Source organism: Pelophylax lessonae, assembly GCF_965119305.1.
Source record: "Pelophylax lessonae genome assembly, chromosome: 3".
Lineage (NCBI taxonomy): Eukaryota > Metazoa > Chordata > Amphibia > Anura > Ranidae > Pelophylax > Pelophylax lessonae.
The window spans coordinates 309,702,152-309,728,101 of record NC_138770.1 but is presented as its reverse complement, the minus strand read 5'-3'; the positions used below and the strand labels follow the sequence as shown (position 1 = coordinate 309,728,101).

Below are 25,950 nucleotides of genomic sequence, written 5' to 3'. Positions count from 1 at the left end.
AATGTGGAGAGCCAGATCAGTGGCATCTCCTCGCAGGGGAGACCTGTACAGATAATCAGAGCACAGCATTACAGTGCAGCCTCAGCAATGCCCAGCAAGTGACGCCAATCAGTGCTACCTTTCAGTGCTTGCTCATCAGTGCAGCCCATCATTGCATCAGTGCCACCTATTAGTGCCCCATATTAGTGTCTCCACATCAGTGCCACCTAGAAAAATGTTTTAACCACTTCTGGAGCGGACGATTTTCCCCCTTAATGACCAGGCCATTTTTTGTGATTCGGCACTGCGTTATTTTAATGGACAATTGCGCGGTCGTGCGATGCTGTAACCAAATAAAATTGATATCCTTTTTTTTCCTCACAAATAGAGCTTTCTTTTGGTGGTATATGATCACCTGTGCGATTTTTTTTTTTTTTTGTGCTATAAACAAAAATAGTGACAATTCTGAAAAAAAACAATATTTTTCACATTCTGCTATATAACATTCACAATAATAATAAAAAAAAATTAAAAATCAAACTTTTTCATAATTTTAGGCCAATTTGTATTCTGCTACATATTTTTGGTAAATAATAAATCCCAATAAGCGTATTTTGATTGGTTTGCGCAAAAGTTATCGTGTCTACAATGTCAGTTAGGTGTCCGATCTGTCCGCCGCAATGTTGCAGTCCTGCAAAAAATCGCTTATCGCTGCCAAATTGCCAATACTAGTAAAGAATAAACATGACATAAATCTTTTCCCTAGTTTGTAGACACGATAACTTTTGCGCAAACCAATCAATATACACTTATTGGGATTTATTTTTTACCAAAAATATGTAGCAGAATACAAATTGGCCTAAAATTATAAAAAAGTTTGATTTTTATTTTTTTTTATTATTATTGTGAATGTTATATAGCAGAATGTGAAAAATATTGTTTTTTTCAGAATTGTCACTATTTTTGTTTATAGCACAAAAAAAAAAAATCGCACAGGTGATCATATACCACCAAAAGAAAGCTCTATTTGTGAGGAAAAAAAAGGATATCAATTTTATTTGGTTACAGCATCGCACGACTGCGCAATTGTCCATTAAAATAACGCAGTGCCGAATCACAAAAAATGGCCTGGTCATTAAGGGGGAAAATCGTCCGCTCCAGAAGTGGTTAAAACATTTTTCTAGGTGGCACTGATGTGGAGACACTAATATGGGGCACTAATAGGTGGCACTGATGCAATGATGGGCTGCACTGATGAGCAAGCACTGAAAGGTAGCACTGATTGGCGTCACTTGCTGGGCATTGCTGAGGCTGCACTGTAATGCTGTGCTCTGATTATCTGTACAGGTCTCCCCTGCGAGGAAATGCCACTGATCTGGCTCTCCACATTTTACACATGATCCACTGTGATTGGACACAGCCAATCACATGTGCAATGAGCTGCGGCATCGGCTCTTTAACGAGATCGGGGTCATATTGGTCTTGTTTCATAACAACATCAATACCTGCTATAAAAACCAGATGGGCATGGATGGTGAGCTGATTCGGTGGTTCAACGGGCCACTTGACGAGACTTGCCCCCCAGGCCTAAGGCTGCCAGCCCTCCCCTGCTTCCTACAATGTACACTTCAAGGCTCCAAGAGTGGGGCAATAGACTGACAAGTTTCAGGTGGCAAGGCAATATAGCTAAAGGAAAAGGTATAGTCTGTCCAGTAGAACCATGTTTTGCGAAACTTTCTGTGATTTGCAGAGGCAAGGATATCTTCCATTCTGTAAATGTCCTCAATTTGAGAGGACCCATCTTCGTTTCCGATAATGTTTTTGAAAAATATTTTTCAAGCGAAAGTTATAAGTCACAGCATATAATAACATTGCTGTAATGCCAAGCCATACATTAGGGATAGATCAATATGTTTTTTTCAGGGCCGATATCGATATTTTGGTCATCGCATATCTGTATCGGCCGATATGGGCCGATATTTTGTACATTTAAAGTTTTGAAAAACTTTTGACACAAATCTGTTACTGAACATGTTAATTTTTGTTTAATGCTTAATGGCTGGCTTGCTGGCACCCTGTGGTGGGTGACTGGCTGTCTAGCAACCTGTGGTGGGTGTGTGTCACAGGGGCTGTGGGTGGCTGGCTGGCTTGCTGGTACAGCGAATGTGGTTGGCAGGTACAGGGCCTGTGGGTGGCTGGTAGTGTCTGTGGCTGGCAGGTACAGGGCTTGTGGGGGACTGGCTGACTGGTACAGGGCCTGTGGGTGGCTCGCTGATACAGTGCATGTGGCTGGCTGGCTGGCTGGTACAGGGCCTGTGGGTGGCTGGCTGGCACCGGGCCACTCTGGGTGTGTGTATGGCTGGTATACACTCCCGCGAGACTAGTCCCGACTCCAGACGAGGCTGTTCAAGGCGAGGGAGGCAGGCTAAGAAGGCAGAATGACATCACAAAAATATTGCCAATATCGGCCAGTTCCGGGGCCGATACCGATATATCGGGGAAAGTGCATATCGCCCACCGATATATCGGCCTATCCCTACCATGGGTCCTCTCAATAGGCTTTCCGCAACCATGGACTTCAGTAGGTCCAGATTTCCTCTACCATATGTACACAAACTTACAAAAACAAGGATAAATAGAATCACATATGGTAGAGGAAATCTGGACCTACTGAAGTCCATGGTTGCGGTAAGCCTATTGAGAGGATCCATCTTAACCAGCAGCTCCTTCAGGGGTAGCACTACATATTTAAGTTGCAGTAAAGGTTTCACTATCATGTAGACCAGACATTATCTATCAGTGAACATAGCAGAACAGAAATTTGAAACCTACCTTCAGCAACACAGATAAACTATTTTCCGATACACTTGGATTTACAGTGAGGTTCAAAGGTGTTAAACATTGATGTCCTGACAATTCTATATAAATGTGCTTCATGTGACATCATCTATTCACAGCTGAAGAGCACAGACTGAGAAGATGACATTTATCCATACAGCTGTCTTTGCTGCACTCCTTCCTGTCCTAATATTTGTCCCACTCTGCACAGGAGCAGCAATTTCTCTAGGTGAGCCAATATTCAATTAGGCACTGTGTATAGCCCCAACTGTCATGAACCATCAGGGGCTCCCATCCGATCTAGAGTAACCCAAATTAAGATAACAACCATTAGGAATGTATCTTTCATTGCTCTGACTACAGGGAGAGAAAATCAAACTGGTTGTCCTGGGTAACTGCATCTTGCATATTATTGCAATATTTTTAATTGCATTTGGTATTTCGATTGCAAATATGTATGCTACCAGGACTACATGTTTATTATATGTATCATCCCACTTCTGCCATCAGTTTTAAAGACACATATGCTAGTGTTAATGTACAAGGTAACATAGATTCAATCTTAATGAAATTACAGTTAGGAGTAGTTATTGTTCACAGAAATGTAAAAAAAATTTTTAGCACTTCTGTTATTCAAATTTGTGAAAAACAAATACCTGTTTTACTTCAAATAATTAGTCATGTATTGATGAAATAAACAGGAACTTGTTTTTCATATGATCTGATAACTGAAGAAATATTCACATAATGTAAATGAGGATTTCCAGCTTCTAGTAAATCAACCAAATTCTCTCTAGTTGTGGTGAAAGCGCAACAATGTGTAGTAACCGATAGCAACTAGCCAAACTTTCATCATTTAAAAATAGAGCAAATGGAGATTGTTTATTGTTGTTAAGGGATACTGAACTGAATACAATGTTGTATTATTTGAGGAAATCATAACACCCACGTCAGAAGAATTTAGTGGAGGCAACAATTTTCCAACTCATGTGCTGCATACTAATTCTGGGCAGAGAAGCAAAACTCATTCACCAAGTTAGTGGCTCCGAACTAGGATGTTTTTATGAGTAGTTATTATGGAATAGTCAGTATCTCCACAGCCTTGCTGCAAAGGTGTTTTACTTAACAGGTGCTCTCAAATGAACACCAGAAATGTTTGATCAATTGCAATTGATCATTTGTAGGAGTTATCTTTACATTAACAATAAAAATAAATATTTTAAATTTGACTGAATAATATAAAATTATTTGTTTTTTCATCTGACATACCATAGATGTCCTTAGCTTAATGCCTCGTACACACGCACCGATTGTTGGCCGACCGATCGGCCGTCTTTTGTCCAGTGTTGTTGTGTTGGTTGAAATGTGCTCTAGACTGCACACAAATTTTCTCCGCCAACAACAACCAACTTCAGAAGTGATTGGTTTACTTTCCGTGTGTTTTTCTTCTCTGAGCATGCCCAGTCTTGCTCATCTGATTTTTGTCTGCCGAAATCTGTACTGACTGACGGAAAATCGGCCGTTCTGTTGACGGCCAACAAAAATTTAATAACATGCACACTAGATTTTGTTCGGCCGAAAAGTCGCAGTCGGTTATCGAAAGCATCATACTAACAAGCCGAAAATCGGCCGATCAGACGTTGGCCGAAAATTCACGGCCAACTATCGATGCGTGTGTACGAGGCATAAGTGTTGTGACTGCAGGTGAAACAAAAATCTATTCTATGATCAACTGCACCACAGGTTAAAAAGATGTCACACCATCAGCTATAAATATTTTTTTGAGTTTTATGGCTAATGGTGTGACACCTTTAAATTCCTGAGTGTTGCAGTTGATACAATAGTCTTTATTACTTGAATGTGATGTCCAAATAAGAGTAAATAAAAGGAATATAAGACTTAAAGTGGTATTAATACCAAAAGCACAAATCTTTTAAATTGCAGTTTAGCTATTCTTAGATAAGGTGGCTGCATTTGTTTTTTTTTTTTTTTTTTTTTTTTTAGGCCTTTTTCCTTTTATATCACCTGTTGAATGGCCAGTAACAGTCGGTTCACACTATGGCGATCCGACTTAGGGGGCGACTTGTGAAGTCGCGTGCACCGCGACTTCGGCGCGACTTGCACGGACTTCATATAATGAATGTCTATGCAAGTCGCTCCAGGTCGCCCCGAAGTAGTACAGGACCCTTTTTCTAAGTCGGAGCGACTTGTGTCGCTCCTATTAGAACGGTTCCTGTACCACACAATGGACCGCGACGGTCCGCGACTTGTCAGGCTGACCAAGTCGCCTGACAAGTCGTATTAGTGTGAATGGGGTCTAATGCCTCGTACACACGCACCGATTGTTGGCCGTGAATTTTCGGCCAACGTCCGATTGCCCGATTGTCGACTTGTTAGTATGATGCTTCCGACAACCTACTGCGACTTTTCGGCCGAACAAAATCTGGTGTGCATGCTATAAAATTTTTGTTGGCCTTCAACAGAACGGCCGATTGTTCGTCAGTCAGTACAGATTTCGGCAGACAAAAATGTGATGAGCAAGACTGGGCATGCTCAGAGAAGAAAAAACACACGGAAAGTAAACCAGAACATGACATCACTTGTGAAGTTGGTTTCTGTCGGCCAACAAAAGTCCAGTGCAAGTCTAGAGCACATTTCAACCAACACAACAACACTGGACAAAAGACGGCCGATCGGTCGGCCAACAATCGGTGCGCGTGTACGAGGCTTTAGTCTGTTATTTTTGAACAAAGCTGTCCAGACAAAGTAGCAGTTAGAGAGTTGAGTAGAGGCAAACCATTTACCATTGACAGAAGTGGTTACATTGGTTGGCTTTTATCCATTTATGTAAAACATTGATCCCAAAATGAAAAAAAAGGAAAACAAAAAACTGTTTGTGCTAATATTGGGGAGAATTTACTAAATCTGGAGCAGCTGTCCATTGTAATCAATCAGCTCCTGTCTTCGGCTTCTGTCTTCAGCTTGTTCAATTCAGCTTTGGAAGTGAAAGCAGATTGGTTTGCCATGCACAGCTGTTCCGGATTCTGTCTACACCAGTCTTAAGCCCCGTACACACAATCAGATTATCGAACGATCTGTCGTCCGTTTTTTGTGGCACGCTAGTCTGATGTGGAAAGTGAAGAGGTTATTTCCATATGAATTTTCCCGTACGACAGAATTCTACTTCAGAAGTGATGTCATGTGTTGGATTGCTTTGTATGTGTTCTTTCATCTCTGAGCATGCCTAGTCTTGCTCTTAAGATTTTTTTCCGTCAAACTGTACTAATGAGACGAAAATCGGATGTTGTGTTGACGGACGATAAACATTTTATAGCCTGCACATCAGGATTTTTTCGGCCTAAAAGTCGGAGTCGGCTATTGAAACGATGAAATTTTCCTTCAGATTTTCTTATTGTGTGTACGGGCCTTTAGGGTCCTTTCACACAGGACGATCTGTTTTTTTTTTCTGTTCAGTCACTTTTTTTTTTTTTAACGGACACGGATGCACTTTTGTAGGGTCCGTTCCATATGTCTGTTTTTCATCCATCCGTTTGCGGATGAAAAACAGACACAATGTATGTCTATGGGATTGCGGACGTTAGCGGATGACATTCGATTTTGCGTCCGTTCCGTTTTTTAACCACTTGCCTGCAGTGCACTTTCACCCCCTTCCTGCCCAGACCGATTTTCAGCTTTCAGCGCTCTCACACTTTGAATGACAATTACTCAGTCATGCAACACTGTACCCATAAAAAAATGTGTGTCCTTTTCTTCACACAAATAGAGCTTTCTTTTGACGGTATTTAATCACTACTGGGTTTTTTATTTTTTTGTGCTATAAATAAAAAAAGAAAATATTGTGTAAAAACGCATTTTTCTTTGTTTCTGTCATAAAATTTTGCAAATGAGTAATTTTTCTTCACAAATGTTGGCCAAAATGTATACTGCTACTTATCTTTGGTAAAAATAACCCAAATAAGTGTATATTATTTGGTCTTTGTGAAAGTTATAGAGTCCACAAGCTATGGTGCTAATCATTGAAAATTTATCACACTTGATCACACCTGATGTACTGAAGGCCTATCTCATTTCTTGAGACACTAAAAAGTCAGGAAAGTACAAATACCCCCCAAATTACCCCTTTTTGGAAAGTAGACATTCCAAGGTATTTAATAAGTGGCATGGTGAGTTTTTTGAAGTTGTATTTTTTTCCCACAATTCTTTGCAAAATGAAGATTGTTTTTTTTTTTTTTTTTTTTTTTACAAATTGACGTATTAACGGTTATTTCTCTCACACAGTATATGTATGCTTGCAACTACACCCCAAAACACATTCTACTACTCCTCCTGAGTATGGCGATACCACATGTGTGAGACTTTTTCACAGCCTGGCCACATACAGAGGCCTAACATCCAAGTAGCACTGTCCGGCATTCTAGGAGCATAAATTACACATATAATTTCCTGACAACCTATCGCACTTTTGAAGGCCCTGGAGCACCAGGACAATGGAAACCCCCATAAAATGACCCCATTTTGGAAAGCAAACACCCCAACATATAATTTTTGAGGCACAATGAGTCTTTTGAACGTGTCATTTTTTTCCACAAGTTTTTGGAACCTGTGGAAAGAAAATGAAAATGCATTTTTTGTTTACACAAAGTTGTCCATTTATGAAATATTTCCAACACATAGCATGCACATAGCAAAAATTTCACCCCAAAATACATTCTGCTATTCCTCCTGAGTATAGCGATACCAAATGTGTGACACTTTTACACAGCCTAGCCACATACAGAGGCCTAAAATCCAAGTAGCACTTTACACAATGTTGTCCATTTATCCACTTTAAGACTGGGCCTATTTTTGACACTTGGTAATTACAAGCTAAAATCATTTTTTTTTGCTAGAAAACTACTTAGAACCCCCAAACATTATATATTTTTTTTAGCAGAGACCCTAGAGAATAAAATGGAGATCATTGCAATATTTTTTATCACACCATATTTGCACAGCAGTCTTCCAAATGCAATTTTTTTAAAAGAATTTCACTTTTTGGAATTAAAAAATAAGAAAACAGTAAATTCAGCCCAATTTTTATCCATAATGTGAAAGATAATGATACGCCGAGTAATTAGATACCCAACATGTCATCCTTCAAAATTGCGCACGCTCACGGAATGGCGCAAAAGCTTGGTACTTAAAAATCCCCATAGGCAACAATTAAAAAATGTCTACAGGTTACCAGCTTAGAGTTACAGAGGAGGTCTAGGGCTCAAATTATTGCTCTTGCTCTAACGATCACGGCGATACCTCACATGTGTGGTTTGAACACCGTTTACATATGTGGGCGGGACTTGCGTATGCGTTCGCTTCTGCGCGCGAGCGAACGGGGACAGGGCGCTTTAATTTCTTTTTTTCCTATTTATTTTATTTATTAATTTTTTATTTTTACACAGTTTTAAAAAAAAATGTTTTGATCATTTTTATTCCTATTACAAGGAATGTAAACATCCCTTGTAATAGAAATAGGCATGACAAGTCCTCTTTATTGTGAGATCTGGGGTCCAAAAGACCTCACACCTCACAACTACACTAAAAAAAAACAAAAAAATAAAAATAAATTGTTGATAAAGAAAAAAACCCCAAAAAAACAAAAAAAAACCCGGCACTTTAAACCGGTTGCTAGGCAACGACTTTTGACATATCTCCGGTCCTCCAAGACCATAGAGTCGAGTGAGGGCCATCTTGCCCTCACTCGACTTCCTGTCTCTGAGGACCCGGGACCGGATAGTTTTCCCCGCTGCCGGCGGGTCCGATAAGCTGGGAAAATGTCTGGGATGCGGCGGGAGGGGGGGGGCCCTCTTCCCCTGCACCGTAAGGGTAATTCTGCAGTGAATCCGCCACTGGGACCACCCTTATCTGAAAGCCGACCGCCAGCCATTTAAAAAAATACTGGGGTTATGGCAGCTATCTGCTGCCATAACCCCAGTATTTAGCTTTAAATGGCCGACGTATATAGTCGTTAGGCGGCCGGTAAGTGGTTGCATGTATATAGCAAAAATTGCATCCCAAAATACATTCTGCTACTCCTCAGTATGGCAATACCACATGTGTGAGACTTTTACATAGTCTGACCACATACAGAGGCCCAACATTCAAGTAGCACCATCAGGCATTCTGAGAACATAAAATACACATCTAATTTCCTGACAACCTATCATTTTTGAAGGCCCCTCATATTTCTAACACATAGCATGTACATACCAAGAATTACACTACAAAATACATTCTATAAAGGAAAGTGTACAGGAATAGTCCGAGTCCATCTCCGATCCACTACTATTAACGATTTCAAATTCCGAGTTGGATTCGGATACTGATGAGAGCTCCCCGGTGCTCTCATCAGTCATGGAGAGGACATGAAGCGCTGCTGTACATCTTTTTTGACTTGCTGGCTGTGATGGGCTGGGTGACGGTTGACTGCGGATGATCACTGATGGGTGGCAGATTACAATGACAGATGGGGTGACATGTGACGATGATTGATGGGGTGACAGATGACAATCACTGATGGGGTGACAGGTGACGATGATTGATGGGGTGACAGATGACAATCACTGATCGGGTGACAGGTGACGATGAGTGATGGGGTGACAGATGACGATGAGTGATGGGGTGACAGGTGACGATGACTGATGGGGTGACAGGTGACGATGACTGATGGGGTGACAGGTGACGATGACTGATGGGGTGACCGATGACGATAACTGATGGGGTGACAGGAGACGATGACTGATGGGGTGACAGATGACGATAACTGATGGGGTGACAGGTGACGATGATTGATGGGGTGACAGGTGACGATGATTGATGGGGTGACAGATGACGATCACTGATGGGGTGACAGATGACGATCACTGATGGGGTGACAGGTGACGATGATTGATGGGGTGACAGATGACGATCACTGATGGGGTGACAAGTGACGATGATTGATGCGGTGACAGATGACGATCACTGATGGGGTGACAAGTGACGATTGATGGGGTGACAGATGACGATCACTGATGGGGTGACAAGTGATGATAATTGATGGGGTGACAGATGACGATGACTGATTGGGTGACAGGTGATGATTGATGGGGTGACAGGTGACGATGACTGATGGGGTGACAAGTGACGATAATTGATGGGGTGACAGATGACGATGACTGATGGGGTGACAGGTGACGATGATTGATGGGGTGACAGATGACGATGACTGATGGGGTGACAGATGACGATAACTGATGGGGTGACAGGTGACGATGACTGATGGGGTGACAGGTGACGATGACTGATGGGGTGACAGATGACGATCACTGATGGGGTGACAGGTGACAATGATTGATGGGGTGACAGATGACGATCACTGATGGGGTGACAAGTGACGATAATTGATGGGATGACAGATGAGGATGACTGATGGGGTGACAGGTGACGATGATTGATGGGGTGACAGGTGACGATGACTGATGGGGTGACAGGTGACGACTGATGGGGTGACAGATTACGATGACTGATGGGGTGACAGATGACGATGATTGATTGGGTGCCAGATGACGATTACTGATGGGGTGACAGGTGACTATGATTGATGGGGTGACAGATGACGATCACTGATGGGGTGACAGGTGACGATTATTGATGGGGTGACAGATGACGATCACTGATGGGGTGACAGGTGACGATCACTGATGGAGTGACAGGTGACGATGATTGATGGGGTGACAGATGACGATAACTGATGGGGTGACAGGAGACGATGACTGATGGGGTGACAGATGACGATCACTGATGGGGTGACAGGTGACGATGATTGATGGGGTGACAGATGACGATCACTGATGGAGTGACAAGTGACGATAATTGATGGGGTGACAGATGACGATGACTGATGGGGTGACAGGTGACGGTGATTGATGGGGTGACAGGTGACGGGCGATGATCACCGATGGGTGACCGGTGATGGGCACTGGTGCACGGCGGTAGTGATGGCAGTCTCTGGTGACAGGTGCACTTTATGGGGGGCACTGATGAGGTGACTGTTGGGTGACAGGTGCAATTGGGGGGGGCTAAGGACTGTGTGGGGACATTTATTGGTGCGCTTTTACATTGACAGGTATACAGAGCAGTAACTCACTGTTTCTGGCTCTGCTCTCCTCACACTGGAAACGGTGTGTGAGGGGAGAAGAGCTAGTAACAGTGAGTCACTGCTCTGTATTTACATTTGTGATCGGCTGTAAATGGATTCACAGTCGATCACATAGTAAACAGCCACTGTTAGTGGCTGTTTACTACTGCCAGTGACTAGCTGTGTTCCTAGGGAACACAGAGCCGCGGTCTTCTTCCGGGCTTCTCTATTGTGATCAGCTGTGTGATTAGAACACAGCCGATCACGTGGGAAACAGCCTAGGCCATTGGCTATTTCCCCCCTGCCAGTGACGCGCTGTGTCTCAGGGACATGCCCCCACCGACAGTGCAGGGCGGCGCGCACACAATCACGTGCCTGCCCTGCCTGAATGGGCCACCGTCATATGACGTCGACCCAGAACAATAGCCGCACCGCTCCGCCGTCATTTGACGGTGGGCGGGCGGCAAGTGGTTAAACAGAAGAAAAATAGGGTTCTCTTCCGTCTCAAAAAACGGAACTGAACGGAATGGACGCAAAACACATGTCAGCTGATAGTCATCCGCTAACGTCTGCAATCCCATAGACATACATTATGTCCGTTTTTCATCCGCAAACGGATGGGATGAAAAACGGACTACGGACCGCCCGTGTGAAAGGACCCTTCGTAAAATTCCTCTCAAAGTATCTCAACTCAAAGTCCTCTCAACTTCAATTTGTTAGTCAAGTCCAGTGGCGGCCGGTGTACTGAGGGCGTAGGGGCGCCGCCCCCCCCCCCCCATCCATGCGTCCAGCCCCCTAATCTGCATGCAGGGGCGCCGGACGCATGGAGTTCAATGGGGATTTTTTTTTGGCATCACCTGATTAGAGCCAGAGGCTCTAATAGGGCGATGCAAAGGGTGGACCCGGGGCGCAGAGCAGTGTGTCCAGAGCCCACCATTATGTGACAATAGCAAATGAAAATTCGCTATTGTCACACCGATCCTCCTCCTGGCCAATCAGGATATGCGCTTCCTGATTGGCCACAAGGCAAACCCCATGCCATTGGCCGAGGAGGAGGCGGGAGCGGAAGGATGGGAGGAGACGTGCTGCCGGTCACCGGGACTGAGGAGAAGCCGCCCGCCGCTGATGCTCCAGGTAAGTAAGGGGGCACGCACACTGATCTCTGCATTGGGGGAATGTATGCTGGTCACTACATTGGGGGCACGCACGCTGATCTCTGCATTTGAGGGCATGTATGCTGGTCACTGCATTGGGGGCATGTACGCTGGTCACTGCATTGGGGGCATGTACACTGGTCACTGCATTGAAGGGGGCATGTATGCTTGTCTCTGCATTGGGGGCATGTATGCTGGTCACTGCATTGGGGGCATGTATGCTTGTCTCTGCATTGGGGGCATGTATGCTTGTCTCTGCATTGGGGGCATGTATGCTTGTCTCTGCATTGGGGGCATGTATGCTGGTCACTGCATTGGGGGCATGTACGCTGATCTCTGCATTGGTGGAATGGTATGCTGCTCACTGCATTGAAGGGGACACGTATGCTGGTCTCTGCATTGGGGGCATGTATGATGATCTCTGCATTGAAGGGGGCATGTACGCTGGTCACTGCATTGAAGGGGCCATGTATGCTGGTCACTGCATTGAAGGGGGCACACACGCTGATCTCTGCATTGGGGGCATGTATGCTGGTCACTGCATTGGGGGCATGTATGCTGGTCACTGCATTGAAGGGGGCGCGCACGCTGATCTCTGCATTGGAGGCATGTATGCTGGTCACTGCATTGGGGGCATGTATGCTGGTCACTGCATTGGGGGCATGTACACTGGTCACTGCATTGGGGGCATGTACGCTGATCTCTGCATTGGGGGAATGGTATGCTGGTCACTGCATTGAAGGGGACATGTATGCTGGTCTCTGCATTGGGGGCATGTACGCTGATCTCTGCATTGAAGGGGGCATGTACGCTGGTCACTGCATTTAAGGGGGCACGCTGGTCACTGTGCATTGAAAGGGGCCACGCTGGTCACTGTGCATTGAAAGGGGGCACGCTGGTCACTGTGCATTGAAAGGGGGCACGCTGGTCACTGTGCATTGAAAGGGGGCACGCTGGACACTGTGCATTGAAAGGGGGCACGCTGGTCTCTCTACATTGAAAGGGGGCACGCTGGTCTCTCTGCATTGAAAGGGGGCACACTATACCTTGATTACTTTCACACTTTTGCGACCTCAAAGTCACGCAATTTTTTACAGCGTTTTTTGCCGCAAAGCAATGCCTATTACATTTTTCTGTTTGTGCCCCCCCAAAAATTTTGAGCACCAGCCGCCACTGGTCAAGTCCATTTAAATCTGCTTGTCTAACATTACCCTTCCCCAAGACAGACAATGCTTTTAGACACCCTAAAACAGGAAGTGTGTTACTGGCCGGGTTATCAGGTGAAAAAAAGCCTGAAAAAAAAGAAAACAAATGCAGCCTTTACATCTAAGGAATGCTAAGCTGCAATAAATTACATTTTTGTTTTTAGGTTTAATACCACTTTAACACAAAAAATGTTGACTGATTGCAGAATATAAATTAAGAGCATTATCTTTACATTAACAAAGAAATAATTTAACTATAAGTGAATAATATCAAATTATCATTTTTGTTTTCATCTGAGAGTAGTGTCCAGCTTACCTGTTGTGACTGCAGATAATAAATGATTGTACATAAGACTATTGTATCAACTGCAACACCAAGGATTTTTAGGGTCCATGCACACTGGACTTAAAAAAAAATCGACACTGTGGCAGAAAAGAAATGCTTTTAGCGAGCATTTAGGGTTTTGTTTTTTTCTGCCAGAAAACTGCTGACAGAAGGTTTTTCATTTTGCCTTTAAACACTGAGCTTAAATACACGTCTAAACATCATAATGTGCATGGACATAACACTGAGCTGCTTCTACATGCAAAATGCTAAACTCCTGTAGAAGCAGCATTTTTTAAGCCTGTGTGCATGGACACTAAAGCCTCGTACACACGCACCGATTGTTGGCCGTGAATTTTCGGCCAACCTCCGATCGGCCGATTATCGGCTTGTTAGTATGATGCTACCGACAACCGACTGTGACTTTTCGGCCGAACAAAATCTGGTGTGCATGCTATAAAATTTTTGTTGGCCGTCAACAGAACGGCCGATTGTTCGTCAGTCAGTACAGATTTCGGCAGACAAAAATGTGATGAGCAAGACTGGGCATGCTCAGAGAAGAAAAAACACACGGAAAGTAAACCAGAACATGACATCACTTCTGAAGTTGGTTTCTGTCGGCCAACAAAAGTCCAGTGCAAGTCTAGAGCACATTTCAACCAACAAACAACACTGGACAAAAGACGGCCGATCGGTTGGCCAATAATCGGTGCGTGTGTATGAGGCTTAAATGTTTCTCACCATCAACCATAAATATTGTTTTGGGGTTATGGCTGATGGTGTGACACCTTTAAAGTTCTGGTGCCGTTTATACATTATACATTAGTCTTTATTACTGGGATCTGATGTCCAAATAGGAGTAGAAAAAACAATGCTATCTTTTGTGCTTCATTGTACATAAAGCTTACTATGGTTTCTTTTAGATTCTTGGTTTGCTTCCCAAGATGGCCTTTCATACCAATATTTTTTTAAAAGGAAGATCACAGCATGAATATTCTTGACTACACCAGTGATTTCATTATACAAATTATATAGACAAGCCAACAACTATCATAACCGTGAACATAGCACATACATAGTCGCCAAATGAGGCTTATTTTACAAATTTATCAACAAGAACATATAACAAGAAATATACACAAACTATGTATAGTAAATAATACACTAAAGCAAACTGTATTTAGAAGGACCTAAAGTGAATACAGAGATCGCTAGCAATTTGTCGAAAAGAGGCAACATCAGGATCTCAAACAAGCTGTCTTATCACTATAAAATCGCTTCCTTCGAAGCTGAGGAACCAAGATGTCGCTACTACAGCGAGTTATGGAGATTTGGCAGTTTAAACCAACAAACAGAGCGACATCACGCTGCATCTGGCTACAGAAGGACATACAGAGAGCGTTTTTGTCACTATAATCCGAATCAGCTGTGCATCATCACCTCTAGAATATCTGGTAGAAAGCAATTCCAAAATATAGCGATTCCTGTGCAAGTTCCCCAACTCTCCGAGGTGTGCTAAAGTAACAAATGCAGTATCCGTTTTGTAAGGTTAGATGTTACCCCAATGAACACAATTTTCTTAATCAATTCTAAAGTAAGAACACTTTTACAAGCAGTGGTTATCACAGCGCAATAGCTATTTCGTCATAATTATGTACATTAACTCACCAATGTTATCACAATCATACTATCTTGTGCTTGGAGTTATCTTTAGAGCTCATTATATGCTCTAATTGCTGTATGATGCTATTACTAAACCATTAGCTGTTGTCCTTTATCACGGATTATTGCTCCCCAGTTGCATAGGGCACTTTTTTCCCTTAGAATGTTTTCAAACAACAAGATGATTATTTTCTTTTTTTTTTTGTCTGTAAGTGACAAACACTTAAGGGGAATTCAATAAAGCTGCTGCTCCACTTTTTTGAATCCATGCACACTGGGCTTAAAAAAATGCCAGTTTCCTTGGTGAAAAAAACGCTCATATAGAGTGATTTTTGTACATAGTTTAGATGAGTTTAGGAGAATTTTTTCCATTTTTTTCTGCCTGAAAGCTCCATTCAGAAATACAATCCAGAAGGTTTTTTTTTTTTTTACCTGCCTCTAAACGTTGAGCTCAAAATAAGCCTGTAATTGGCCTAATGTGCAAGGACACATATAATAACATTAGGCTGCTTCTACAGGCAAAACAAAAACTCCTGTAGTAGCAGCGATTTTTAAGTCAGTGTGCATGGAGCCTAAAAGTGTTGTGCCAAATTCATTAAGTACAGTGGGTACGGAAAGTATTCAGACCCCCTTAAATTTTTCACTCTTTGTTATATTGCAGCCATTTGCTAAAATCATTTAGGTTCATTCTTCTTCCTCATGAATGTACACATAGCACCCCATACTGACAGAAAAACACAGAATTGTTGACATTGTTGCAGATTTATTAAAAAAGAAAAACTGAAATATCACATAGTCCTAAGTATTCAGACCCTTTGCTGTGACACTCATATATTTAACTCAGGTGCTTTCCATTTCTTCTGATCATCCTTGAGATGGTTCTACACCTTCATTTGAGTCCAGCTGTGTTTGATTATACTGATTGGACTTGATTAGGAAAGCCACACACCTATCTATATAAGAACTTCCAGATCACAATGCATGTCAGAGCAAATGAGAATCATGAGGTCAAAGGAACTGCCTGAAGAGCTCAGAGACAGAATTGTGGCAAGGCACAGATCTGGCCAAGGTTACAAAAATATTTCTGCTGCACTTAAGGTTCCTAAGAGCACAGTGGCCTCCATAATCCTCAAATGGAAGATGTTTGGGACGACCAGAACGCTTCCTAGAGCTGGCCGTCCGGCCAAACTGAGCTATCGGGGGAGAAGAGCCTTGGTGAGAGAGGTAAAGAAGAACCCAAAGATCACTGTGGCTGAGCTCCAGAGATGCAGTCAGGAGATGGGAGAAAGTTGTAGAAAGTCAACCATCACTGCAGCCCTCCACCAGTCGGGGCTTTATGGCAGAGTGGCCCGACGGAAGCCTCTCCTCAGTGTAAGACACATGAAAGCCCGCATGGAGTTTGCTAAAAAACACCTGAAGGACTCCAAGATGGTGAGAAATAAGATTCTCTGGTCTGATGAGACCAAAATAGAACTTTTTGGCCTTAATTCTAAGCGGTATGTGTGGAGAAAACCAGGCATTGCTCATCACCTGTCCAATACAGTCCCAACAGTGAAGCATGGTGGTGGCAGCATCATGCTGTGGGGGTGTTTTTCAGCTGCAGGGACAGGACGACTGGTTGCAATCGAGGGAAAGATGAATGCGGCCAAGTACAGCGATATCCTGGACAAAAACCTTCTCCAGAGTGCTCTGGACCTCAGACTGGGCCGAAGGTTTACCTTCCAACAAGACAATGACCCTAAGCACACAGCTAAAATAACTAAGGAGTGGCTTCACAACAACTCCGTGACTGTTCTTGAATGGCCCAGCCAGAGCCCTGACTTAAACCCAATTGAGCATCTCTGGAGAGACCTAAAAATGGCTGTCCACCAACGTTTACCATCCAACCTGACAGAACTGGAGAGGATCTGCAAGGAGGAATGGCAGAGGATCCCCAAATCCAGGTGTGAAAGACTTGTTGCATCTTTCCCAAAAAGACTCCTGGCTGTATTAGATCAAAAGGGGGCTTCTACTAAATACTGAGCAAAGGGTCTGAATACTTAGGACCATGTGATATTTCAGTTTTTCTTTTTTAATAAATCTGCAACAATGTCAACAATTCTGTGTTTTTCTGTCAGTATGGGGTGCTATGTGTACATTCATGAGGAAGAAGAATGAACTTAAATGATTTTAGCAAATGGCTGCAATATAACAAAGAGTGAAAAATTTAAGGGGGTCTGAATACTTTCCGTACCCACTGTATCTGCAACAGGATCGGGTAGTTTTAAAATGTGGCACTTTTTCATTGTGGAGCACATTGGCGTGCACAGCCTATTGTATTAGGGTGTGCACCTCAAAGCTCAAACACATGTGCATGTGTATATATACTAAGGGCTCTTTCACATGGTCCGCCTCCGCAGGCGGATCCGTGTTGCTCAGCGGGGATCGATCCGCGATCCCCGCTGAGCCGGCGGATGACAGCTCCGTCTCCGCTTGCAGAGCGGAGAGGGAGGTGTCTCCGCACCCGCTGCCCTCTATGGGGGATCGGATGAGAGCGGACCGCTTGTCCGCTCTCATCAGACCCGCTCCGCTCTGATTACTGAACGGATGGAAAAATAGGGTTTCCATCCGTCCAGATTTCAGCACAGGATCGGATGCGGATGGCAGCGGGTGTCAGCGGAGGTGTCTCCGCTGACACCCGCTGCCCCATAGAGCTGCATGGAGGATCCGATCAGATCCGCCTAAAAAACTGATAGGCGGATCTGATCGGACCGCCCGTGTGAAAGAGCCCTAACAGTGTCAGTAGAGCAATGTATGGTGTCAGTAGATTTTATTTTTTATTATTTTTTACAATTTTATTTCTTTAAAAAAATGTTTACAGTTTTTTTTTTTTTTTTAGGAGCTCTGTTAGGGGGCTTTGGGGAAACATCAGTGGTCTAAATGGGGAATCTGCACCACACGTGGAGATTAGGGTGTGCCCAGGCACACTTGGCACACCCTGTGCGCACACCTATGGTGGAGCAATAAATGTGCCAGATTCAAAATTAAAAACATTGACCGTTTGTGAAATCAACTGTTTCTACTTATACCTCTGCACCTTACATTATACGATACTGACCTTTGCAGGCACCTTCTGTTCCTCACGCAAAGACAGACAGTAGGCCTGTGGGAGCAGTGTAAATAATGCCCCGTACACACGTACCGATCGTCGGCCGAAAAGCTTCAGCCGACGACCGATCTGACGATTGTAGGCTTGTTAGTATGATGCTTCCGACAGCCGACAGCGCACTTTCGGCCGAAAAGAATCTGTCGTGCAAGCATGAAAATTTTTGTATGCCGACACCAGAGCGGCCGATTGTTCGCCAGTCAGTACAGAATTCGGCCGACAGACCGCAGATTTGCAAGACTGGGCATGCTCAGAAAAGAAAAAACACAGGGAAAGTTAACCATTACATGACATCACTTCTGCAGTCGGCTGTAGTCGGCGGACAAAATTCTTGTGCAGTCTTTTGCACTTTTCAACCGACAGGACAGCCCTGGACAAAAGACGGCCGATCGTTCGGCCGACGATCGGTACGTGTGTACGGGGCATAAGTCAATATAAAAAAAAAACAGAGATTGATTCACCATTCCTTTATTTCCTGGTATGGTACATTATTAAATACAGTGTAAAAAAAAACAGGATATGACCGGGCAATGTTAAACCAACAGGGACTTGTCCACCCACATACAGTACATGGGGTGTGTCCTATGTACCCCAAACATTCCTATCTTACAAAAAGGGAGCTAATTATGACCAACTCTTTTTTGGTGCACAGAAAGAGACCCTGGCACATAGATTTTGTTAAAGTGTCTTGCGTGAGTTCTAAAAGTGGAGCAGTGTGCACCAAATCTAAGTACTAAGAGTTCTAAAAAGGTTCATGAATTTGACCACACGCTGTGCCACTTCCAGTGTGTGCATGAGACACTTTTGCAAAAATCTGTCTTCACTAGTCATTTTAGGGCTAGTGTTGTAATAACTCTTCTGTGTTATTCATTGCTTATCCAAGTAACTATAATAAATCCAGGGTCCCAGTGACACTATCTGGATTGTTAACAAGACAGGAGCCTAGGGGCTGGTGGATGTCCAGGTGGCCCAGCTACAAACCTTCATGCTAAGGCACTAAATGGTGGGATAGCGCAGAAGGTGTAGGCTATGCACCTGCCTTTCACTACACAAAGGAGGATGTACTTGCATCAGGATACCAATGCTGGTGGTAACCTGTGGTCTCCTGTTACCAGGTATGCACATTCACATAGAAACCCACACTACTGCTTTGAAGTGAAAAACAGAAAATGTATTGAACATCAACATATATAATACAATACTGTATATAAAGCAAACCAGTGTAGCAAACATGCCCAGTGGAGAACTAACTATAAACACTATACAGTATAGAGCAGGCATCACCAAATGGGGATCTTCAGTCTGGATCCGGACCAAGCCACTGTCCCATCCATACCCACGTTTGTGACGCTTCCGTTGTCCTTCTCAAGGAAAAGCGGACGGCAGAATAGCAATGAACAGAGAGTGTGAGGCACAGCCGCACTAGACGGAGGGCGGGAGCGGAAGCTGCAATAGTTAACATTCCATATTAGTTTAATTATGCCAGACAGATAGCTTATATCAGGTAGAAAGGTGCCACAACCCTATAATTGCTATAGACCAAGAAACTGATATGCATAGGACTTTTAAGCCACCAAAGAGTATGAATAACAATTAAAATATACAAAGTTTATTGTAAAAAAATTAAGAAATATATAAAAACAATGATAGACAAAGTTACACTGTAGAGATCCCATTAAAACGCTCACAACCATAATGAATGGATACCCATCAATCCACTGAAAAGGGAACCCAAATGGTCATTGGTATGTGGACAAAACTCCAACGCGTTTCAGCACCTGTTGTCTTCTTTAAAAGGGTGAGTATGATGGATGTTCTAATGTTGGAGATAGAAGCAAAACAAAACAGAGACGCCTCTAAAGCTGTGGGGGGTGATGTGAAGTAATACTAAAGGCTTGTTTTGTTTTTTTTTAATACTAGACCTGGTATACTTACCTGCTTTGTGCAATGGTTTTGCACAGAGCAGCCCCGATCCTCTTCTTTTTGGATCCCCTGCCAGCAGTATTGACACCTCCCCCCTGCCAAGTGCCCCCAATAGCAACTCTCTTGGTATGGGGTCACAGAAGCAGGCTTGCTTCTAAGTTGCACTCCTGTGAATGGACATTGTCCAATCATAATCACGCACAGCGTGTCTTGGACCTGTCCCCACTCACTCCTCATTGGCTCAAGGACTGTGATTGACAGCAGCAGGAGCCAATGGCTCCCACTGCTGTGTGAACCAATGAGGAGAGAGACCTGGGAGACCTGCTCTAATGGAAATTGCTGGATCGAGAGAGGGCTCGGGTAAGTATAAGGAAGGGCTTGGTGGGGGGGGCTGCACCCAGAAATGTTTTCTTCCTTAATGCATAGCATTTCCTTTTTTAAATGGAAGTAGTAATTTCCTTTTTTTTTTTATTTCTTTGTTTTAAAGTTAAATTGTATTAGCACCACAATGAAAAAATCAATAGATAGTTAAAAGCCAGATTCAAAATTCACATGAAACTTTTTTGTGTTTTAGAAGCTGAGAAGGCCCCAAAGTTTTGGAATGACAATGCCAGAGAGACATTGATGGCAGCTCTGAATCTGAATCCAAATGTCAACAAAGCCAAGAATCTTATTCTGTTCCTGGGAGATGGTAAGAAGGAACAGGCCAATATTGCTAACATTTCAAAGCAAATGTAGAGTCATTTCAGTTATTTTTTAAACATGAATGTTATCACAATGATGTATATAGTCTTACTAATCTTCTTACAATGCAAGTATATGAGAGTTGGCTAAATAATAGAAAACAACACACCCCTTTTGTTGATATCTTACCCCAAAGTGACTCTGCTCTAAAAAGATGAATAGTAAGAGTTACCTGTAAATGTAGAAGGAAAAATTTTTTTTTTTTTTTAAACTTGGTTAAGAAGATCTGATCCTCAGAAATTGTGCCCTGGGAAACCAACACTTCCCGGAGTGTTGATTTTCTGATTTCCCTGCAGCTCTCACTGGTTACTTCTTCTGACCTATGGCAATGCAGGACACCGTAGTGATTTGGAAGTTATCAAGAGGAACCACTAAGAGCAGCAAGGGACCCAGGAGGTCATTACATCAGAAAGTGTCGGTTACAGCAGAGCTTGCATGCAGTTTCACTTTCTAACAAACCACACACTGCTCATCCCAGTGAATACTTAAAGTGTTACTAAACCCACAACAGTAAAATCAGTCTGTATATGCAGTAAAGCATGCTGGGTATGCTCACTGTATAATCTAAAGGGTTAATCCTCTGCATTGTGTGAAAAGGCTGTTTGATTCTGTCTTCTCTGATTCCCCCCCTTCTTTTACTGTCCCCAATTCATCAGCTGATAGAACAGAGCATTGAAGACACTCTGCACATGCTCAGTTTGGATGTGTATTGCTAGTGGTTTTTTAGTTTAATTTTTTTTTTTTTTCGGGAGGGTGCATGTGCTCAGCACAGGGCCAATCAGACCTGTCCAGAAAGAAAATCAGGGGCTATGCGGCCTCAAAGGAGAGTCAGAGGAAAATGAAAAATCCCCCTACAAGCTTTAACCAGTGCTTGGCAGGACACTGATAGAAGTGACAAGACTGCTATATACTGCTGATGAGAAATGGTATTTAACAGTTTATACAGTCACAGTGTACAAATAATGCCTTCCTGCGCTGATTCAGTTGTTCAGGTTCCATGAACCTGAGTATGGAACAAGGTGACCAGGCTCCCTGGTCTAGCATGCAAGCTTGTAAGCAGGTTGTGTCTATACTGGTTCAGTGAGTTAGCAGCTGGCCCAGGCTGGGGGAAAGGGTTAAGTTATGGTGTGCTCAGTTGTGAGGCTTTTGGGTCCCAGCCAGCCCACCTGTGATATAAAAAGGGGGAAGGCTGGGGCCTGGGGCTCTTGGTTGGTTCTGTTCCTGTTCTTGGCTCGTGGTACTGGGAGTGTTGTGCCTTGCTGTCTGCTAAAGGCACCGGGGTTTCCAGAGAACATCCAAGCCAGAGAGAATACTAGCTTAGACTATCAACTCATGGAGGTATGCCTGGGCAGCCACACAACTGTATTTAGGGTTTGAAATTCGACACTGTTCATATTGGACTGTAATGTCAAGGTTTCCCCAGTAAGGTACCATTAACTGTTCTAAGCCTGGTCAAAGGGGTGCATGTGGGTTCTGGTCTATCTAAAGGACCAGGTTCTGTAAGGAAGAAAGTGGTATGAAGTAACATTGTCACATAAGGGTTAACTCGACAAGACAAGGAAGAGAATTGCTGTTGCCAAGGGTAACCAGACACAAGTTCAAGACACCAAGCAACCAGTAATTAGGCATGGTACCTGGTAAGGTGACAGGTCCTCAGGCAGCAAGGGGTTATTGTCTGGCTCCCTCCCGAAGGGGTCGGTATCCAGAAGCAACTGCATCTGAACCTGCGTTAGGAAGATCTATGGCCTGGTCATGAGGTAAAGGAAGTGGAGGAGTTAATGAGCATGCATGAGGTCTGTGCTATGTGCTCAGACGGGCCTCCATTCTGTTGGATTGTTTGGAGTGGCCCCAGGCTCAGCATATCCCTCCTATTGCAACATCTACTAAGGTTACAGTGTGTAGTGAAATGGAACAAGACATTTCTCAATGGGACTCAAATGTAGTTTAATTGCTGCACACAGAGAAGGCTCATATCGAAGTTTGGGAACTCATAAAATGAAATGTTTAGCGCAAAACCAAATCTAATAACCAATATCACATAGATAAGTTGTGCAAATATATCAATATAAAAACTGTGTAAATTACAACAAAATACACAGTAAAGATAATAAAGACAGTGCAGTCCGATAATTAGTAGTAAAGTCCACAGACTGAAAACATAAGCCTTATTGCAGGAAATAGTGTAGAAATAAACCGTGCCACTTTCTGTGCTTCAGTCCTCAATGTAAAACCTCCACCACTTAAAGAAATCACTGCTTACCAGAACATGTGGATTCAGTTACCCTTACAGGTACTGGATCAACCATGTTTAGAATATGTTCAGAGGAGAACTCCAAAATATTTCTAAACAGGATAGTGCGATGCATCCGTTCCTCACAGTGTGGTATCAAATGGTACGTAGAACCATAGGATAAAGAAAAAGGCTCCACAAGGTGTAAAACTGTATCACCCAATATTTATTAAAGAAAATAAAAAAGTTTCATCAAATCTGAATAAAAAGCGCTTGTAACATCATCCAGCATGAAAGATCAGAGTGCAATGGCCTGAATAATAAGAAACCCAACACATTTTGTCTTCAAAGACATCATCTGGTGTCTGGAGACATGCTGGCCATTGCTTGTGTGTGTGTGTATATATACTGTATATATATATATATATATATATATATAATTTACAATAATTACCTTAATTGCTGTCCCCCCATGCATATTCATTCTGGAATGAAAAAATACTTCCTGGTAATGAACATGGTGGTATAGAGTGAGCTTCAAGCCTCACTCCAGATTCTCATGTATGTACCAAGCCTCACTCTGATTATCAGTGTGCGCTCCAACCCTCATCTTGGATTCCCCTATGTGAGTATGGGGTAGCACTATCCAAGCCTCATCTTGGATCACATATGTGAATGCACAATGTAATCTGGACGTGACTTGGTACGCGCCGTACGGATTACCACACAGTGCATGTGTCAGAAAGTGGCACGGTTAATTTCTACATTATTTCCTGCACTAAGGCTCGCATTTTCAGTCTGTGGACTTTACTACTAATTATCGGACTGCAATGTCTTTATTCTCTTTACTGTGTATTTTTTTTGTACTTTACACAGTTTCTATATTGATATATTTGCACAACCTATCTATCTGATATTTGTTATTAGATTTGGTTTAGCGCTACACTTTCATTTTATGTGTTTATAACAATATCATGTCTATTGTAGTGTGAGCAGCTAAAGATATATATATATATATATATATATATATATATATATATATATATATATATATATATATTTATTTTGGATTAGCACAGTTTTTGCACATTTACACATTGATAAGTTTGGGAACTTCCTTAATGTTAGAATGTTCACATAACCGCAGTCTCCTCCTGGTCCTGGGCACTGATGAGAATGCTCTGCGTTAAAGGTACCCCTGCTTGCAGGGCAAGTAGGTTCCATCCACACGCTGTTCTTACTTATCTTTACAAATTAGTTTGGCATGTCTGGATCAGTGACCACATCTGGGCACACGAAAGAGGACAATGGGAAGGCTAAGTCACGCTCCATAAACTCTTGGGTCAGAAGGCACTTGGCAACGATATGACATTTATTACACTGCAAACATTGGGCATGGCCGTGTGTTCTGCTAGGCTCATCAAGATGGGAGTCCCATTAGTAGTGACCCTCTAGCCATTCTTGCAGGCCTCTCTGTGCCTCCCTTTTGTGGCTTTACGGATTGTGAAGTTATCCCTGAATTGATTGCAACGGGGGGTGACCTCCTGATTATTAGAGATTTGTAAGCTGTAGACTCAGCCAAGAGGTCCTCAGAAGACGAATATATCTCTACCAGCTGATTGGCTCATCAGCCTTTGCAGCTCTGGAGGTAAAGCCCTCAGGAATCAGTTTTTGGTGACCCCCTCCATGATCTGCGAACCTGTAAGATTTTCAGGCTGCAGCCATTTTTTAACTAAGTAGCTCAGACCATACATTTGGGAGTGAGGAAACCCCTCTGGTCTGGTAGCTCTAGCTGTGTACCTGTTGGTCTCTCACCAGGGTCTGTTTTCAAATTTTCATTATTCCGTGAAACAACTGGTCAGAGTATGCTTTTGAGAGTCTCCTAATAACATTAGCGTGAGAGGCACTGCCCACTGTTCTTTAGGCCAGGCTTGCCTTTCTGCAGTTCTCTTGAAAGTAGATACGAAGACCTCCACGTCATTGTGGGTTGTCATCCTTGGTAGGGGAGATGAGCCTTTTTTGTGAGTCAGTTGCCTGTTGCTGGACAGCATTCGATTGCAGAAATGCCTTTATCAGGTCCTCAGTGCTGCAGATTTATAACATGCACAGAACGGTATGGCTTGCAATGTTTAAACCTTCAACCAACACAGTCTACTGTTTTACCAGAATATAGACAGGGGTTTTACAGGTTTAGCAAAATCAACACATTTTTCACAGTTCTTAGCTCAGTGGCACTTTAGCACAATGTACACAGTTTACAAAAAGAAAACACTTCAGCAGGGATCAGGCAGAGTGAGTTCCACGTTTTCCCTTTTTATTCTCCACCAATTGTAGGGGTCAGCTTCAAACATGTACCTTGCGGAGAGGTAGTCCTAACTCCAAAGCAGGTTTAAGGGTGTCCTGGCATATATTGCATTAACTATACAACAGAGATTCCCTCGTCTGTGTCAGCACAGTAGAAGCACAGTAGAATGAATAACAAAATATTCAGCCTTTTGGTTACCTTTGAGATAATTTGGGTTTGCTTAGACCTGCAGACTGTACCAGCACAGCCTACATGTAGTGTCTC

General features: G+C 43.1%; 1 protein-coding gene across 1 annotated transcript in view; it reads left to right on the top strand.

Moving 5' to 3' along the window:
* Positions 1-2,958: 2,958 nt before the first annotated feature.
* The window catches only part of LOC309549345 (alkaline phosphatase, tissue-nonspecific isozyme-like), a gene marked incomplete at its 5' end in the record, with an annotated part of 80,021 nt that continues 57,029 nt past the window's right edge, over positions 2,959-25,950 (top strand). The window contains 2 exons of the mRNA XM_082249545.1: positions 2,959-3,046; positions 20,982-21,098. Of these exons, the coding sequence (XP_082105671.1) occupies positions 2,959-3,046; positions 20,982-21,098 (205 nt within the window). The remainder of the gene's footprint in view (positions 3,047-20,981; positions 21,099-25,950) is intronic.